At 50.5% G+C, this 18,905-nt stretch overlaps 1 protein-coding gene across 1 annotated transcript in view; it reads right to left on the bottom strand.

The window, feature by feature from the left end:
• Positions 1-858: 858 nt before the first annotated feature.
• Positions 859-18,905, bottom strand: part of Poc1a (POC1 centriolar protein A) — a 69,959-nt gene continuing 51,912 nt past the window's right edge. The window contains exon 11 of the mRNA XM_048417109.3: positions 859-1,579. Coding sequence (XP_048273066.1) covers positions 1,481-1,579 — 99 coding nt within the window. The 3' untranslated portion in view covers positions 859-1,480. The remainder of the gene's footprint in view (positions 1,580-18,905) is intronic.

The raw sequence follows: 18,905 nt of genomic DNA, 5'->3' as shown, positions 1-18,905 counted from the left end.
GGGGTACTCATTACCTCCCGAGGCAGCGGAGGGGCTTTCCTGCCAGTGCAGGCTACCAGGCTCCTGCACTGCAGCTTCCCAGGGAACCCTGACAGCAGGCTCTGCCATCTAGTGGGACTGGACAGTGACAGGTTCCCTTGAACCACTACTCTGCACTGGGTAGGGTGCAGCACCCAGAGGAATGAAAATTCCTTAACAATCAGAGCCTCAGATAGGTGAGACTGCAGTACTGAGGATACAACTGGGGGTGGGCAGAACTCTAAGGTCTGACCCTGGAACTCAGCTCTCCGCACCTAGTGCAAGCTGGGGGAGGCAACCTCCCACCCTCGTGGTTTATCAGACATCAACATAGGCTGGCCCTCTTGCAGCCTGCACTCTTAGACATTCAGGCTCTACCTCTCCTGGGAGCAGTGACCATACTAACTAGCTGGTCCTGACAGCTTTAGGGTTCTAGCACTGCATCTACCCCCAGGGCAGGGCAGTGTGTTAGGAGACAAGGACCTCCCTTGTTGGCTAAACCCCAGGATGCTGAAGGCACCAACAATGCAGACATGGAAAGTACACTGGCTTTCCCAGTCCAGATGTGGAGGAAGAGGCCCCGGAAACCCTCATGAATGAATGGAGACAGTGTGCTTGGGGTCTCCAAATCCCTGCAAACGCCAGAGGTGGGTATTAACAGGGTTTTGGCTACCCTTGCACTCCAGGACCCCTGAACAGCTGCAAAAGAGGGTGTCCTTAGTCTCAAAAACAATGCTTCAAGCACCCACCCCTCATTGCTACTGAGACTCTCCGTTTGTGGGCCTGGGACAGGAGGACTGTAACCAGTGTTACCTAGAACAAGCCATTCCTGCAACAAGATCAGTCAAATTAGTTTTAATTTTCAGATTCTTTTGTTCTCATGCATGTAGACAGGAAGAAGCCACAGGCCCTGGTGAAAACATGCAGTGACAGAAATGACAGCCTTTGCAAGGGCCCTACCCATTCCACCAAGCTTGTTCCTGAGCAAACTTGACTCAGATGGGCCCATTGGGGGCTTTCTTTTTTTTTGGGGGGGGGTGATTGGAGAGAAAATTCTTTGCTCGTCCAAGCAATGAGTTGCCAGCTTAGGAGTCAGTCAAAGGACCACGGTGAGCTGAATGAGAACTTAGCACGGCTCTCTAGACAGTGTGCCACCATCTCAGGACTCTGAACAAGTACACAGTTCAGTGGCCCCTTTTTTATTAAACTGAATGTGGTCCTCTCAGCTGGGTCTCAAGTCTCCCTTCTGTGTGGCTCTGCCCACTGGGAGCTTCCCATGGCCAGGTGGGGAGGCTCCAGGTACTAACAGCACTTGGGGATGGGGGAGCAGGAGCACCCAATCCAGACTGGGTACAGATGTGGCTCCCTCAGGGCTGAATTCCTTCATTTATTTACTCAAGTCCCCGTACAAATCTCTGGCCTGCTGTCCTAATCAACTGAGCTCCTGATTCTTGGTCCCTGATCACGATGGTGTTCTCCGCATGATTAGCTCCTGATTCTCCAGACACTGCTTCAACTTGTCTTCTGCCAGTGTCAGCCGCTGTTCCAGGATGGACACCGTCTGCAAAATAAAAGGTGTCAGGCTCAGGATGGAGGGCTCACCTTGCTGCCCTAACGGATAAGTCATCAGCCTACTATCCAAATGCCAGGTGCCTCCCTTCCCACCAAGCCCTGCCTGGCCTTTCATGCCTTCTGTGCGCATCTCTGGAGTTTGTGGGAAGGAAGAGATGCCCTGAGGGGAAGCAGATTGTAGCTCTCACAGTCCTCAGTCATTCCCCCAAGACAACCAGGGCAGGAGGAATTTTGACCCCTAGTCTGGGCCACGCTCTGTACAACACCGGAAACTATCAACCACCTCTGGGAAAGAAGCTGCCCCACGAACACTTCTTGATCCTGTCCCAGGACACGGCCCTCCCCTCTGTGCTGAGGGCACTCTTCCCAAGGTGGGAGGGTCCTATGAGGGCAGAGTGAGACAGCGCCACCTGGGGGTGAGGGTGATCCCTGGCAAGTGATTGATCGATCCACTTACTTCCCGCACACCCAGCACAAAGGCTGCCTATGGATCCAGTCTTCTGAGGCTGCCTTTACTTAATGGACCAAATCCAGTCTTGCAGACAGGGCTCCCACAAAGGTGGTGAAAACCTGTCTATTCCCTCTGGCTTTAGTTGTATGCAGTAGTGGGCAGCCGCATACTTCTCAAAGGGGTTGCTAACCATCCCAGCTTGCCCCACCAGTCACGCCTACCCTAACACTTCCTAGGCTGATCCATGCTCAGCTGGTCATTTCATTTCCACCATTGAGGGCCGCCGAGGGCCTACTGCATACATGAAGGCCACACCAGCCACTGGGGATAAGGTCACTGCAGGGAAGGCCACTGTGAGCACAGCAGGCTTGATTCCTACAGGCACTAGGAAGGTCATGTAATTTCACCAGGGATGTCTCTCGAGAGACATTGTCCCCTTCTCCAAGGTTCCATGAAGGTTTGAGCTTTCATGCACTCGAGAAAACGGAGACATTTTGGGAGTTTCCCTTTCTGTGCAGATGTAAATTCTCACAGCATCCTGCGTGGATGTCAGCTGTCACAGAGGGTGCGCCGTCTGATGGCTGGCCAGGGATGGGAGGACAGAACCTAGAAAAATCACCACCCGTGGGACAGGAACTGGACCTCCAGAGGCAGAGCTAAGCTGAGGGAACTCATCACATCCCCAAGTCGGCCAGCCAGGAACGGGTCTGCTCTCGTAAAAGTGGCAGTGGAAACAGCCCCCGGCTGGCCCGAACAACATTCCTGGAAGTTTCCATTGGCTGCTGTGAAACTCACTCTGCCAAAATCATTCTTCTTCCAGACCCTTTCCGACAGACAGTCGGGACTCAAGGCCACAGTGGGGGAGCCTGGCTGGTGGCATTTCCTTTTCTGCTTGCTCCCCGCCACCCCCTTTAAAAATTTTAACACAACCCAGTTTCCAAAGGCAGAGATCATAGACTCAGAAAACAAGAGCTGCTGGACCAATGGCAACATGGGGGCTCCACTTGGTTCCCTGGGAGGGAGGCCCATACTTCAGCCCAGCAGGAATGTGGTCACTAAATGTGTCCATATTAGATTAAACTGAATAGAAAAGCATCCTCTGTTTCACAGTCAGCCCCTCACTAGTGGAGGGTGCTGGGCCCACTGGGGGTCACTTTGTTTCCAGTTCTAAAGGGAGACTCCTCCCTTGTTTTGTAGCCCTCATATAGATAATCCAAGCTAATCTCAAACTCGTGGTAATCCTCCTGCCTCAATCTTTCCATTGCTGGGATGATAAACAAGCACACCATGCCTGACAAGAGATACCTCAGAGTGTGCCTGTCATACCTGCATCTCCCCCACTATTTCTCTAGCTTCACTCCCTGCCAGGCAAGCTTGAAGAGGCATGCCATCTTGTGTTTGGACTACACTGTCCAAACTGTCTGATCTGCCCCAAGCCTGTTATGCCAAGGGGTCAGGTGGCAGTCACCACCAAAGATAACTACCAGGCAGTTCCAAGGATCCATCTGATCTTAGTGTGTTTTGAGCCTTAAAGATGGGCTTGGACAGAAGGGGCTTTCTAGATATCTGTCCATTAGAAGCCACCTGGCATCCCTGGCTTCATATTTGCTCCCCTCGATGACTCTACTCTAATAAAGCACACAAGTTCATTTTCACAGAAAACAACAATCCCCACAACAGAGCTGGGTCCTGGGAACCACGTTCTTGACTTCCGCTGCAGTATCTTAGTGTGAGACTGTAACTCACATTAATTCAGATTCTATACCATCCCAGAAAAATTCTAATTTTTTTCTTCCTTTTTCCTTTGTTTTCAGACAAGGGCTCCCGTGATCCAGGCTGGCTTTGAACACACTATAAAGCTGAGGATGGCCTTGAACTTTTTTTCCTGCCTCCCCCTCTTAGTGCTAGGATCATAGACATACATGAATCACTAAGCCCAATTAATGCCCAGTTTGGTACTAAGTATCAAACCATGAGCTTTGTGCATGCTAGATACATGCCCTCTACCAACTCAGCACATCTCCAGCGCACAATGTGCCGTTATTCCACAAAGAAGAGAGCTTTTCCAGCAATGGAATGCCCCGCCAGGGCATCTGAGTAGCAGGGTTAGACATGCTCAGCCTGATGATGCGGCTAAGCAAGGCCCTGGCAGGGTTTGCGTCTACCCCAGCACTACAGTGCTGGGTGCAAAGGCTGCGACGAGAGGTGCCAGGACCTTGTATCTGGGGTGGCATGTAAGACATCTGGGATGTCCATGGTTAAGGACTAACCTTGGGCCACTTCATGTAGCTTTTTCACAGGGTGACTTTTACCTGTGACAAGCACATGTCTACACCAGTGTCAATCACTCAGAGGCTCAGTGAATATGTACTGATATGTACTGCCTCAGTGTACAGAGGACAAGAGCAGCTGCTGTTCCCTTTTTCTCCCAGTGCCCACACAGGGGAGCTCAGGCACACGGGTGGCTAGCTGCTCACCTCATTTCAATCCCTTGGGTCCTACCTTGGGGATTCTCCTGTCACAGAGAGTTTGGTCTGGCTGGGCAACAAAGCCATACCTTATCCTTAAAGTGTGAGTGGGGCATTTTAAAGGCAATACCTGTGATATTAGGAGCCCATGACACAGCCCCCCCAGCTTTGATTTTCCTCTCGACAAATGCAGACGAGAACTAGTCTTCCAGCCTTCCCAGTGTCTCTCTACTTGCTCTGGTCAGAAGCAGAGCCCTAGCCCAGTCCCTCAGAGGAAGCTGTGTCAGGTCAGGTGACAAGGGCGCCAGAGTGGGAGAGTCCCTGTCATAACAACTTCCAGCCCCAATATCTGAACACCATCAGTCCAAAGACCTTGCTCAGGACTACTCAGTAGCCCTGTCACACACCTCAGAACACTGAGGCGCACTTTCCAGATCACAAGCGTCCCTTCTCCCAATCCCAGGCAGGCAAACGATCTTTTATTTGCTTAAACACTTAAGTTTGAAATTATGGCGAAGTCATAAAAGCAAGGAAAGATAAAAAAAGCACTTGCCACAAAAGGCTGCCATTCTGAACCTGATCCTCAGCATCAAATGCCCAGTTGTCCTCTGACCTTTACACATACGCTGTGGTGTGCTTGTGTGTGTGTGTGTGGCATCATACATGGAGCTGAGTGGTGATGGTGTAAACCTTTAATCTTTGCACTCGGGAGACAGAGGCAGGTGGATCTCTGTGAGTTGAAGCCGGCCTGGTCTACAGAACAAGTTTTCCAGGACAGCCAGGGCCACACAAAGAAACCTTGTCTAAAAAAAAAAAAAAAAAAAAAAGAGGCAATGTTACAGGGACAACCTTATCCAGGAGTCAGTGGGCAAACAGGTGCCCACTGGGTTAAGGAGGCAAATGGGAAGCTTTACACTGGTCAGGGGTTGTGCTGAGGAAATGAGGCAGGGCAGGCAGGAGTTGAGGGGACTCATTGGCAAGAGAGACAACCACAGGAGGCTACAGAGCACTGCTCACCAAGGAGACAGGGCTTCAGGTCCCACAGCCAGAGCTTCATCTTCACCTCAGAGCAGGAGGAAAGGGCTGTGAGACACTGGCTGCTGCCTGGGAACAGTCTGGAAGGGTGCGGCATAGCTGTGGGGAGACAAGGTGGAGTCAAAAACAGGGTGTGGGGGGCTCAGAGTGCAGAAAGGGAAGCCCTAGAGGAAAGGAGACAAAATCAGACAGCGCTCTGAAGGGTGAGGCAAGACTCAGGTTAGCGGAGAAGAGAGCCTGCGAGAGAGCGTGAGGTCTGCAGTGGTCTGAGAAGTGGCACAGAGGGCTGCAGCGTAAGTGTTTCTGAGTCAATCCTCGCTGCTGGGACAGCTGGAGGAGACAGAAAAGGGCGGGAGGGCAGTGAATCCACAAGCCCCTAGTGTTGGAAAGGAGAATCCAGCCTAGCAGGGCCAAAGATCCTGTCAAGGCGGCCAGGGAGGGACTGCCTGACCCAGGAGAACTGACGGGAGGAAAGTATTAAGGTGTTGGAGACCAAAACCAAGAGCACAGTGAGAAGCGACTGGGCCAGCCCCTGGCTCTGGGCAGCAGATGAGGATCTAGAGCTGGGGCTACCGGGTGGGACTTTCAGTATGACTCATCCTGGGCTCTGGAGGAAAATCCTCCCAGGATTGGCTCAACATTGTATTCTATTTCCTTTCTGATTTTCCTGCAAGGGGAGGGGAGACAGTGATGTCTCTGGCTAGGGCCACAGGGCAAGTGCGTCTTCTCTCACAGTTCAAGGAGAGTAAACATTTATGTGACACCCTGAAGGGCTTTCTAAACAGTATAAAAGGAACCAACTTTAAAATGACAGCCTTCATATTTAGTCCCCCAAGAACTATGGCAATAAAACAGCTGAACCAAACATGAAGCCTGAGATGTCTGGCACCTGGGCTCCCCACACCAAGTGTCAGAGGGACATAGCACCAGAATCATTCTCACAGATGCCCTTATGTACCAGCAGTAGTTATGGGGCATTTGCTGAAGACCTGCTAGGATCCCAAGAAAGCCCTGGGACACCAAACAGCTGAATCCAGCTCCTGCATTGTCCTCAACAGGACTACCACCCCCCCATACTGGCCATATCAGATGCCCTGCACTGGACTGAATCTGAGCTCAGGTATCTGTTGGCCTAAGGTGGCTGAGGAGACAGTCTTGGCTTCTCTGACTGGTGTGACAGGGATTCAGGTATGTGAGAGAACCACAGGAAGCCAGGGCAAGTTTACAGGGCCTCGCGGGGGCCACAGAGCACTCACAGGCTCTGCACATTCCAGAGAAGAGTTCTCTGAGTATTGTAAGGAGGGTGAAGAAGTCCAGGACCCTCAGAAAAGGTGGAAAGTGGAAAAAGGTCAGGTACAACTTGCCTGGTTGATACACCTCGGAGCGGCACAGAGGCCTTGACAGTCACACACTCTCTCCCTGGGTCACGTGTGCGTTCACTGTCCGTTCTTTCTCCTGCCGGCCATCTCCTGCCCAGTCTACCTCCTTACCCCTGACCTCCCTCCTGTAGTCTCACTGGCCTCTTTCCCTCTCTGGCCTGCTTTTCTCTTGAGGTGGGATTGCGCCACATCTTTCTACAACTTTCTTCTTAATTCTTGTTTATTTCTTCTTTTATCCTACTTTTCACTTTGTGTTTGGGAATAAGGCAAGAAAGCAGAGCATGGTGTATGTCTGACCCACTGGGACGGTGTCCCTGACATAGCTCATCTGCTCTGGGCTCAGGCCACAGCTGCCAGTGCTGGGAGGGAGGGTGCCATCTCTGATAGAAAACTGGTGAAATGTTACAAGTCAGGTAGATTGTAGTGCTTCTCAACTATAGGATGAGTGGAAGGCCAAGTGACACCTGGGAAGCTGTCAGGAGGCCAGCGTGGTTGGGGAGAAAGCGATATACAATACAAATAATGAAGTTATGCCAGCGGTAGTGGCGCACACCTTCAATCCCACACTTGGGAGGCAGAGGCAGGTGGACTTCTGTGAGTTCGAGGCCAACCTAGTCTACAGTGCAAGTTCCAGGACAGCCAAGGCTACACAGAAAAACCCTGTCTTGAACCATGCCTCCTCCCCCAAGAAAGACGTTAGAATAGGGGTCCCAGCGGCTGCAGCCTGAAAGGAAAGGGAAGGAGGAAGCCTCTGCTTCCTGCTGCTATGTCACTGAAACACAGGTCTTAACAGGAACCATCTGAAAGACGATGTGGTGCTGTGACCACTGTGCAGACTGATGGTTGCTGAGTGAACTCTGGGCAAAGACCTAGCCACTCGGTCCCACAAGCAGAGGAGTGGATGGCACTTCAGAGAACAGGGCCGTGTTCAGAGGCACAAACCTCAGCAGCTACTCTCTCCCACAGCCACTGTCACCAGCAGCTATGTGAAGGATCACAGGACACTCATGGGGTCCTCCTGACCCACTCAGGACATTCAACAGCTCCCATTACCACACACTTGCCTGGCGCCTACCACATGCAGCACAAGGGACTCTGGCTCCTGAGGACTTCTAGACACTGCTGTGGCCAGTACAAATCTGGAAGGGCTAAGTTTTGGCAAAACTGCTCCACCATCACTGATGGCAAATGACATCTTAGCAGGAAGGAAGTGAGTTATTAGGCACGTGGCAGGCCAGCTACTCCAGCTATGCTTCTTAGACACATGGCTGGACTCTTAGAAGGGCTTCCCTTGGTTACTCTACTCTCATTCGGCCCTGAGGTCCTTCCTCCCAGCAGCTGCTGCTCACCCTGGCCAGCGCACTCCCCTTTGCCCAGGTCTTATTCCATTATTCTACTTATTCCAAGTAGAGCCCTGGGCCTCTGGGGAGACAGCGAATTTCAGGGAGGAGGGACCCTCCTGGGCTTGTTCCATGAGCTGGAAAGGAGGAAACACGCAATAGACAAGGTGGTAGGCCAGGTAACTAGATGGAAGTGGAATGCTGACACCCAGTCACACACCTGCCAAGCCTTCTGCCTGGACAAGAGGAGGGGTAACTAGTCTATCAGGGAAGCCTGGGGCTTGGGGCATCTTTCCTAGTCTGATGGGGCAAGACAGGGATCCACTCTGGCTAGGAAAAGGCAGGATTGTTGGGCAGAGGTAGTACTTGCCTGTTTTCATTATAGCAACCAAGGTAGCCAGAACAAGGCCTTTACATGAGGGCTCTGTAGACTAGGGACTACTGACAGATTCAGGGGGCCACCTATGCGCCATTGGGGTCCTTCTGCACCGTCCTTGTCCTACTGTGGGGTTTACCCCTGTCTGTCCCCTGACACCCACATCTCGGCTTCCTAATGACTTCCTTTCTTAGGTCACCCTTGACTCCCATCCTTCCTGCTGCTTCTGACATATTCCTTTTCTACCCAAGACTTCAGATTCCTTGGCATGACACTCACATGGCACTTGTGGCCCTGTGTGGTAGGTCAATACTGCTTCCCAAAGACCCAGTCCAACCTCTTTCCCAGCATTCCCTCCTGGGCTTCAGTCCATACTTGGGGTCTGCCCTCCTCCCCTTTCAGCATGCTGTGGCTGTAGAAGAGGTGTGAGCCCCTGGGAAATGTCACAGCAATTCCCACCGAGGAGCTTCGGCTTTCGCTGTGACAAAGAAACAGGCTCCAGACTGTGATGAATCGTGATCAGATCTGAACTTGATCAGTTTGTTAAGTTCTCTGACTCAGTTTCCCTGTATGTAAAAATGCAGAATTCAGAGCTGCTGCAATGCTCACCCACTAAGAGTTCATATTTATTCACTTACTGTTGGCTGTAAATAGGGTGGGTGCACTTTGGGCAACACGCTGCCCCTAGCTCTTGCCCTGGCTGAGGTCTGGGATAGTGGGGAAAGCCTGGACACAGAAGGGACTCACTGAAGTTCCAAAGACAGTATCCTGTGGTCAGTCCTGGGAAGGTCTGAGCCACTGGTGCACAGGGCTCTGCGGCTTCTTACAGCTCCCTCACGATGGAAAACTGTTTTTAATGATTTCCAGGACTGTGGCTGATTTAGGCTCCCCAAGGAGATCTCTCTGGAGAGTCTAGGGTTCCCCAGTAACCTCCTCTTTCCCCCACCAAACAGAGGATTCAATTATTAGAGGCTAAGGGGTGCTAGCTGCTCTTGGGTGCAGTTCCCCTGGCACAGCACTTTGGGTAAAAGTGGCAGATCTGGGAATGTTCCAGGGCTGGCCACCGGACTGTGCTACACATATCTAGCTCTTTTAGTTTCATTTTAAAGATAGAGGATGTGGAATTAATCTCACTGTAGCATGGTTTGACGCCACTCAGATTCTCAGCATCTAAAACAGAAGCTGTAAGTGGGGAATCTCTCCACTGTGAGGTCTTGTGAGCTATCAAATCAAAGTAGGGACACTGAGGATGCAGCCTGTCCCAGCTCTGCTCTGTCCCTAGCAAGCCCTAGCCTCATGTCTTGGTACATGTCCCTATGTGTGTGCCCACATGTGAACACAGGAAGCCCTGCTTTGCTAATGGTGCTCTGGTCAGTCATGTATCAAGGTGACCAAGGGCTGGAGGGGCTGCTGGTTTGAGTTCAATCTTTCCCACAACTCAGTCTGCTTCCCAGACTGGTCACGGCCCGCATCTAATGACTTGCTGCAGAGGGGTTTTCAACTCTTGCGGTGTCAATGCTGGTCTTCAAGCAGCCTGCCAGTCGTCCAGTGGATCATAAGGGCAAGGTTTTGTACAAGTCCTGTTCATAGACACAGCTGAGTGCTGAGTGCGGGGAGTGTCAAGAACACAGTTCCCTGAGACCCAAGACAGCCCAAGTTTGGTGATGAGTACCTGGCTGATGAACAGCACTTACTTCACCTTAACCCCTGTACATGGCAAGCTTGAAGGGATGACAGGGGAGGGATATGGGTGACGGGGACCAAACACCCTACCCTAATGTGACTCTCTGGCTAGCCTGGGGAGAAACTCCCCCAACTTCAGTAGAGCAGGAAATGGGGGACACAAAATCAGAGCCGGAGTCAAAGAATCTGTGGGTTCCTCCTTGTCCAACCTCAGCTCTGGTCTGATGGCTTAAAGCTTCAAGGCCTGAACTCTGGAGGGAGGGAATGGAGGACCCCTCTTATGATGATGTCTGACATGCTGAAGTACCCAGGCTTACACACAGCTGGACCATAAAACATAAAAATCTACAGAAAACCCCCAGAATCGCTAGCCATTCCCCACTCAGCCCACAGTCTGCTGCAAAGCAACACAAGCTTTTGGCACCTGGAGCTCTGTTTCATATTATCTTAGGGATATAGGATTTCTCTGATGTTTTCACATGCCCCAGGCCTCATCCCTACTGAGGATTAGCTCTCTTTGGGACATACAGGAAGCACTATTTTCTCTCAGTGGATTAGCTACTGGATTAAGGCATTTTGACTAATTTACCTTCTCATGGCTTTATGGCAATGCCTCTCAAACAATGTCTCCTTCAGAGGAGACACTCTACAGGGCCCACCCTGCATCTGTAAAGCCAGATGCTCCTGGGTCCTAAGGAGTACTGTTTACACTACAGAGGATACCAAGTCACAGTCTTGCCAACTTGGGTTTAGGCACCTCTCTTTGTCAGCCATGTGTGGCCCACCTGGGAAGTCAGGAGTCTGACAGAACCCAAGATACAGTACAGGACACCAGGCAAGTTTGTCCAGTGGTTCTGCTACACTGATTCTATATGAAGTCCAACAGAGCTAAGTAGGGGCATGAACCTTGAACACCTCTTGCAGCCCCAAACCTCAGAGACTGCTCTGTAGCTGGGAGGATTGAAAAATCCCAGTGTAGCCTGGCAAGCTGGCTGCAGCCCCTGCCCAACAGGACAACTGCGGGGACAGAGGAGTGCATGTGTCATCAGAGTGGTTTTCATAAGTTTTCCCTGCCCTGTCAGGTATCCACTGATCCACCAGGAAAATCTGCTTCGTTGCCCTGAGTTTTCTAGAGGCACCAGCTAGAGTGACTCTAGATCAGTCCAGCCCAGAACGAGGCAAAGAACTGCTCTTTCCAAGTGTCAAGATAGGTAAAGCTTGATACGTCTTTCTCCTCTTGCTCCATCCCCCAAGGTATAAAGAGGGTTTGTGCTTACAGTAAAGGCTCAGATCAAAGTGAGTGGATGGAAAGAGCAGGCCCTACACAGCTTTCCCTGGCTTTGTTGTAGTGGAACTTTAGCAGAGAGAGCACCCGGCAGCCCCAGGATCAGCTGAGGCTTGATTAATCTCAGAGCACCACAAGCCTGTCTGCAGCTGCCTGCCATAAAGCTCACACAGCCCCTTCCCCTTCTTGTGTTTTGTGCTTGAACCTTCCTTTAGAAGGCTCCAGATGAACAAGAATAAATTACCGGAGTCCCCTAGCCCACCTCTAAGCACATCCTACACCAGCCTGAATGAGGGGTTCATACATGTGTGTCATATGTCCCAGCCCCCCACTCCTGCTCCTCATGTTCCAACCCTCCCCACTCCTCTAGGCCTGCACGGAGCCTCAGAAGAAATCTCGTATGACCGACCGTGAACATTCCCAGGCTCCAGAGGTAACCACAGCCATGCCCAGCCCATTTCAATCTGCAGCTTCTGTGTGTGTGTGTGTGTGTGTGTGTGTGTGTGTGTATGTTTACTTTTTGCCACAACCGCAGACAGGATAGAAGATGGAAAGCAAGAGAAGTCTGCCAGATCCCCAAGGAAGCTGCCATTTAGCCCCTCATGCAGTAACAAACATGAGCTAGTTTTGGAGTAGTTTGTAAGCTGCGTGCCATGAGGGGAGGCTGCATGTTGTCCTGACTCGGTACTTTAGGAGGGAACAGCCTCCCCCATCCTTCCCTATTGTAAAGCCACAGGAACCTGTGGACTGAATGCCAAAGTCAGCAACAGGGCTGGAGAGGAGGAGCTGGGGAACCAGACAGATGCTCTTATTCTTCCCCGGTGCCTCTGCAACTAGCTAAAGGCAGGCATCAGGCCTGTCCCTACCACAGATTACACAATGTCTTCAGTCCCTCGTCTCCCAGGAAGTAGCCTCTTAACAGAGAGACAAACAAGCCTCTTGTCTGCAAACCCCCAAGTGGCAGGGGCTCAGGCTGTTCTGAACTTGACTGTGGCTGAAAGGGTAGCCCATGAATGGCTATACAGAGAGAAGGAAGACAAATTTGCTCTGGACCAAGTCTGTGTGGTAGTTATGTGCTTGTTAGCAAACGCTGATGTGCAGAGGATGGTTTTGGTGGAAACAAACAAGTACCCACTTGTAAGCAGGGATTGCAGAAGGCACACAAGGGGACTTGCTTTGTACCTTCCTGACAAACTGAGTTTGGGATCCCATGGGAGGACCGACCCTAGAGAAAATGGTATAACTACTAAAAATCCAGACTCTTTTCCTTCAGACAGTGGCTTCCCTGCCTGGCAAAGGACACTGAAAGCCCCACAGAGTAGCCAGGCAGCTTGGCCCACAGCACAGAGACATGGCCTAGTAATCCCACCTTTCCCGCTAATGTGGACTAGACACTTTATCCCAGTAGTCCTTTAAGCAGGGAACTGCAAGGACTTAGCAGGGCAGGATTAGTTAAAGGTATCCAAAGGAATCAAATAAAAACCCTTGGCCTTGCTGGGTGATACTAGTAGAGCTCAGGGACCTGAACATTTGGCACATTCAATTGCCAAGGAGCCCAATGCAGCAGCGCTTGTAGGCCTTGGTTCTTCTTTCTTAAATTTCAAGTCTTAGATTAGAGCCTAGTAGTTTCTGAGCCATAGGAACCTGATTGTGACATCACAGCATGGCTGGCTAGCCTGAAGCACTGCACACTAGGGGAAAAAAAAGCTGGAACAAGAATTTGCAAGAATTTCATGGCTTGGTATTTTTAAAAAGCAGGAAGATGTGAAACTGAAATCAAAAATAACTCTGCTGTTGGCTTCTGAAACAAAACTTGGCCACTGGCTAAGTCTGTGCTAGGCTGCTCACAGCCGCCTCCCAGGCTCCTGGTCACTATCCACATCTCCATGCTCTATCCAATCTCCTGCATGAGACCCAGGGCCTCAAATGCTTGAGAGGACAGTTAGGATTCTGAGTCCACAGAAGAACACAGGGAGCCACTGGAGCAGTAAGCTTGCTAGTTAAGCTTTCCCGCATCTCCACAGGGAAGAAGAGGAAAGAGCATGCAGGTCAGAGCCTGTGCTGGTGTTCCTCAGGATCTCACATCAAGCAAGCAGGTCTGGCAGCCCAGTGGTCTGGCCTGAGTCCTTCAGATCTTGATACAAGGGCTACAAAACTAGCATGGTGGCAGAGCAGATTTTGAAAGGCCTCATGGGAAGACACGGCTCTACCAGAGATGCTGATGTCTGCTGACCGTCTCGCAAGACTGAATGGCAGATGTTATGTAGCAGCAAGGTGGTTATGTTCATGTTTGTGAATGGCAACATGGGAAAGTGGGGTGGCCAGTGGTGCGGAAACAGCAGGAATGGACACCCCACAGGCCTCTGATTGCTGAACCAGAAGCTTCACCCTAGAGAAAGTCTTAAGCAAAGCCCAACAATAGCAGCCAGGCCCTTTTGCCCTTCTCCTGGCTTTTCTGAAGACCCTACAGACTTCTGGTGGAGCCAGCTTTGTCAGCAAAAAGACTCAGGCAGGCTCAGCAAGAGAGTGATGTGAGCAGCCATAGAACAGGCATGTATGTATTGGGTGTGGAGGTAATAAGGTTGAAGATGAACTCATAGCAAAATCTCCAAAGGAGAGACAGAGGGGGCAGAGGCAGGCAGATCTCTATGAGCTGAATTCCAGGTCAGCCAAGGCATTTCAGGGCTAGAGAGATGGCTCAGTCATTAAGTGTTGAGCTGCTCTCCCAGAGGACCTCAGTTTGGTTCCCAGCACCCACAAGGCAGCTCGCAACTATCTATAACACTAGTTCCAGAGATCTGATACCTTCGTAGGGTCTACATGGGCACCAGACATACATGTGACACACAGACATACATTCAGACAAAACACCCATACACATAAAATAAAAATAAATAAATCTTACGAAAAAAGAAATACCTACATTTTCTCCAAGCCAGCTGCTGTTGGTGTCTATGACGAAGCCAGTAAGTTGCTGGATGGGCCCACATGGCACTTTTCACAGCAGCCTCCCAGGCTACATGGTAACTCAATTCAAAGAATGGCTATCACAAGAAGCAGACATCTTTGAAGAGCTTCAGCCTGGTGCGGGAGAATTATCTGTATTCTGTCAATCATATTTTAATAAAACGCTGATTGGCCAGGCAGGCAGTATAGGCGGGAAAGCCAGACAGGAAGTAGGGGTGGAGCAAAGAGACTGGGAGTATTCTGGAAGCAGAAGCTCTCTCTCAGCCACTCCTGCACAGACCACCGAAGAGGCAACATGTAAGCTGTCACACTGAGAAAGGTACTGAGCCCATGTGGCTAAAATAGATAAGGATAATGGGGTAATATATGTTATAAGAGCTAATAAGTAGCCTGACCAAATGGGCCAATCAGTTTATAACCTTATGGAGTCCTGTGTGTAATTTCTCTTTGGGATTTGCCGGCTGTTGGGGTACCGGGCGGGACGGAAACCCCAACAAGCCGGCCCTCATATTACATTCAGCCTTGGCCCTGAAGGCCATAGTCCAGGTTCTAAGACCTATCCCTAAATTTCAACAGCCTCACCCCAACTTCTTGTGCTTCCTCCACAACCTAGACATGATGTGGGAGGTGATGTATGCTGTGAATGCTTTATTGCTTTGGTTAATGAAGAAGCTGCTTTTGGCCAATGGCTCAACAGAGTAAAGCTTGGCTGGAAGAGATATACAGAGAGAGTAGGCGGAGTCTAGTGAACACTATGTAGTCACTGGAGCAGACGCGCTGGAGCAGACACACTGGAACCTTGCCAGTAAGCCACAGTCACATGGCAATTCACAGATTAATAGAAATGGGTTAACCAAAGATACAAGAGCTAGCTAGCAATACACTTAAGTCATTGGCCAAGCAGTGTTGTAATTAATACAGTTTCTGTGTGAATATTTCGGGTCAGGGCAGCTGGGATCGAACAAACAGCCTCCGACTACATAGACAGACACTGGCATTTCCCTGGCAGCTCACAGGATTCCTGGACTTGAGTGTCCACTTCTGCTGCTCCCATGCTATAGGCTATCTCAGGGCTTCCTCACAGTGCCTCAGACAACATTGGAATAACTGCTGATCTTTACCAAACAACTTCCCCAGTCCAGCTTACCAGTTAACCAAGGGCCACAGCAGGTTTGGCTATCCCCATTTATAAGAAAGGAAACTGAGGCCATGGGAATGATAACAAATGTCCAAGATACCCAGAATGCCTCCAAATCCAGGAGAGGGAAGGTACCGAGGCATCTGATAGGCAAGTGGTTCATTCAGTGAGAATATCCCTGAATCCCAAGAGGGAGCTATTCTTCTCCATACTTGATGGACAAGGCAGTTGAAGAATCCTGGCTACTCTGAGTATAGATGGCATCCAGTTGGGATCAGATCCTCCATGAGCTAAGCAGAGGAACAAGTGAAGCCCCAAGTAACAGCCTCAGAGGGGTGGAGCACATGTCAGAGTAAGAGAAAGTGGCGGCTGTTTTCTGCAGGTGGCCTCAGGGGCTAGCCTTTGGACTCTAAGAACTGCAGCTTTTTCCTTCAGGAAGGTCAAGTTTGTTCAAAAGGGAAAGTTTGTGGTGGGTAGTAGTAGGAATGGAAATCGGGGTATTGTGATTCTGGACAAATGTGACCACCGAGCTGGGTGCCCAGTGTTTTTGATTTACGCTCTCCTAACTGCTGAGCTATCTCTCCAGTCCTGAACTACAACTTTTTCTTCCTCCTCCTCCACTATTTACCACTGAGGAAAGGGGCACAAAGTCCACAGCGCGTGTGTGGAGGTCGGAGGACTCCAAGGAGCCAGTTTTCTCCTCTCACCTTTATGTGGTTCCAGGTGTGCACAGCAAGTGCAGGAAACTTCTTGATGAAGACATCCCAAAATTCCACCCAAACTGTTTAGCGAGAGATGCAGAGGATGCTCTGCCTACGCTATGATCAGGACCACCTGCTTCTTGCCAAAGTCACAGGCTGGCTGGACCCCAGGGTGGATCCAGGTACAACAAGTCATGATGAAGGCCTTATCAACACCTGACAAGATGCTAACTGCTGGGAAACCCCAAGGCGAGATCAAGTGAGGGCTGCAAAGGACAGCCCCAGAAGAGCTGAGGCCTCAGCTAAGCATCAGAAGGATGCTCTCAGGGACTTGCCATCTAAAAAGATTGGAGGAGACCTGAAAGGTTAGGCCAACCTGAAGTCGGCCTATTGGGAGTACAGACAGCAGGAGTCAGACCAAAGGGTCCATACTTGCAAGGTCATTTCAAAGTTATGTTCCTCTCATAAATGCCACCCCCTTTTGAGACAGGGTTTCTCTGTGTAGCTCTGGTTGTCCTGGAACTTGCTCTGTAGAACAGGCTGGCCTTGAACTCAGAGATCCACCTGGTTCTGCTTCCTGAGTGCTGGGATTAAAGGTATGTGCCACCACCATACCTAGGTCATAAATGCACTTTTGAAAAGTAATGAGTGCACTTTATAAAAATGGGATTCTCTAAAAGGTAAAACCAGCACAACCCCAATGCATGTGTGTGTATGTGTGTGTGTGTGCACGCGCGCATGTGCATGTGTTAAAGAACTGATTTCTGAGCTGAGTGGTGGTGGTGCATGCCTTTAATCCCAGCGCTTAGGAGGCAGAGGCAGGTGAATCTCTGTAAATTCGAGGCCAGGCTGGTCTACAAGAGCTAGTTTCAGGACAGGCTCTAAAGCTACAGAGAAACCCTGTCTCAAACCTCTCCCCCCACCACCACAAAAGAACTGATTTCTGATGCTGCACAAACCCCAAGGCCAGTTGGAATTCTGACAGACCTGCAAGATCTCTTGGCTTGGGGTTGGGGGAATTTGCTTGCTAGGGAGGCTAGATGCCTCACTGTTTTGCTGATCTCACCACCAGCTTCCTTGACCTGCCCTGAAATCTAGCTCCAAGATTTTATGAAGTTGCTTCCCAGGAGCAAGCCTGTGACAGCTCTGCCTCTTGCTTAGTCCTGACCTCTCTTGTGTCCTTCCTATCTCACCCTGCATCCCTCCGGCTTCTGCTGCATCAGGCTCCAGCTTGGCTTTGTTCAGTATCTAATCACGCCTGGGCTTCTTAGGCATCCGTTGCTCCTAGCTTTCTCAATGGCTCCAGCTGCCCGCTCCCTCTTAAAGCCTCGCTCTGGCATCAAATTCAGTCAAGGAGACTTCTCAGGAATGGGACTGGGTTTCACACAGGAGCAAACAGAGAATGGGCTCAGTGAATGTGTGTGCATGGAGAGAACCACCACTTCTACTGTAAGGGCTAAGAAATGGCTCTCTTAGGCAGGGGGAAGGTCTAACTTCTGGAGGCAGTAGAAGATTGGGAAGATGGCCTTGTGGTACTGTCATATAGAAGGCTCTGTCCCTAGCAAGCCAAGCAGTGGCAGCACCAGGAGTAGCTGCTTAACACGACAGGAATACACAGCATTGCTGGCCACTGCTTGATGAGCTCCACAGGTGGACACATTTTATATTCCTAGAGGCCTGGAGAGTGGGTGCTGGTAACAGCATTGCATTCCAGGCTTGCAGATTAAGGCACAGGAGGCTTAGGTTCTCCTGAATCACCAGGTAAGGCTGCAGTGAAGCCAGACACACACTGAGCCCCAAGGGGGACTGCTTAGTTCCAAGACTTTTCTTTCTAAAAGAAATAATGGGGGAGGGTGTCTCCCTAGAGAGGGCTCAGATTTTTTTCATCTGTCCCTCAGACTGGTGGCAAACAGACTACAAGCATCCTCAGAAGTGGTCTTGCCCCATTGAGCTGTATACCCACACGCCCAGACTGTTGAACAAGAAGGCAGGCTTTTATTTATTCATAATTCTCTGTTATTTTGAGAAACCTGTTGGCTTATGCTGTAGACCAGGCTGGCCTTACACTATCAGTCCTTTTGGCTTAGCATTCCAAGTGCAAGCATTGCCAGTGTGAATTAAGAATTTAGCTTTAAGAACTAGGGTCCTACCTGGGCAGGTGGTGGGGCACATGCCTTTAATCCCAGCACTTGAGAAGCAGGGGCAGGTGGATCTCTGTGAGTATGAGGCCAGCATGGCCTACAGCATAAGTTCTAGGATAGCTAAGGCCATACAGAGAAACCCTGTCTCGAAAAACCAAAACCAAAACCAACCAACCAAACAAACAAAAAAACTAGTCTTTTTTTTAAGATGTCACTGGAGAACCTGTGTGACTCACTCAGGAATCATCCCTGTCCACCACAATATCATGGCTCTCTCAGAAAGGATGTTCTGTAGGACAGAAATGTAAGGGACCCATCTCCTTCTAGGAGACCACGCAGAAGTAGACTTCC

This window comes from Myodes glareolus, chromosome 4 (assembly GCF_982192425.1).
Source record: "Myodes glareolus chromosome 4, mMyoGla1.1, whole genome shotgun sequence".
In the NCBI taxonomy this organism is placed as follows: Eukaryota; Metazoa; Chordata; class Mammalia; order Rodentia; family Cricetidae; genus Myodes; species Myodes glareolus.
Note: the sequence above shows the minus strand (reverse complement) of the source record. Positions and strands in the feature narration are given on the sequence as shown.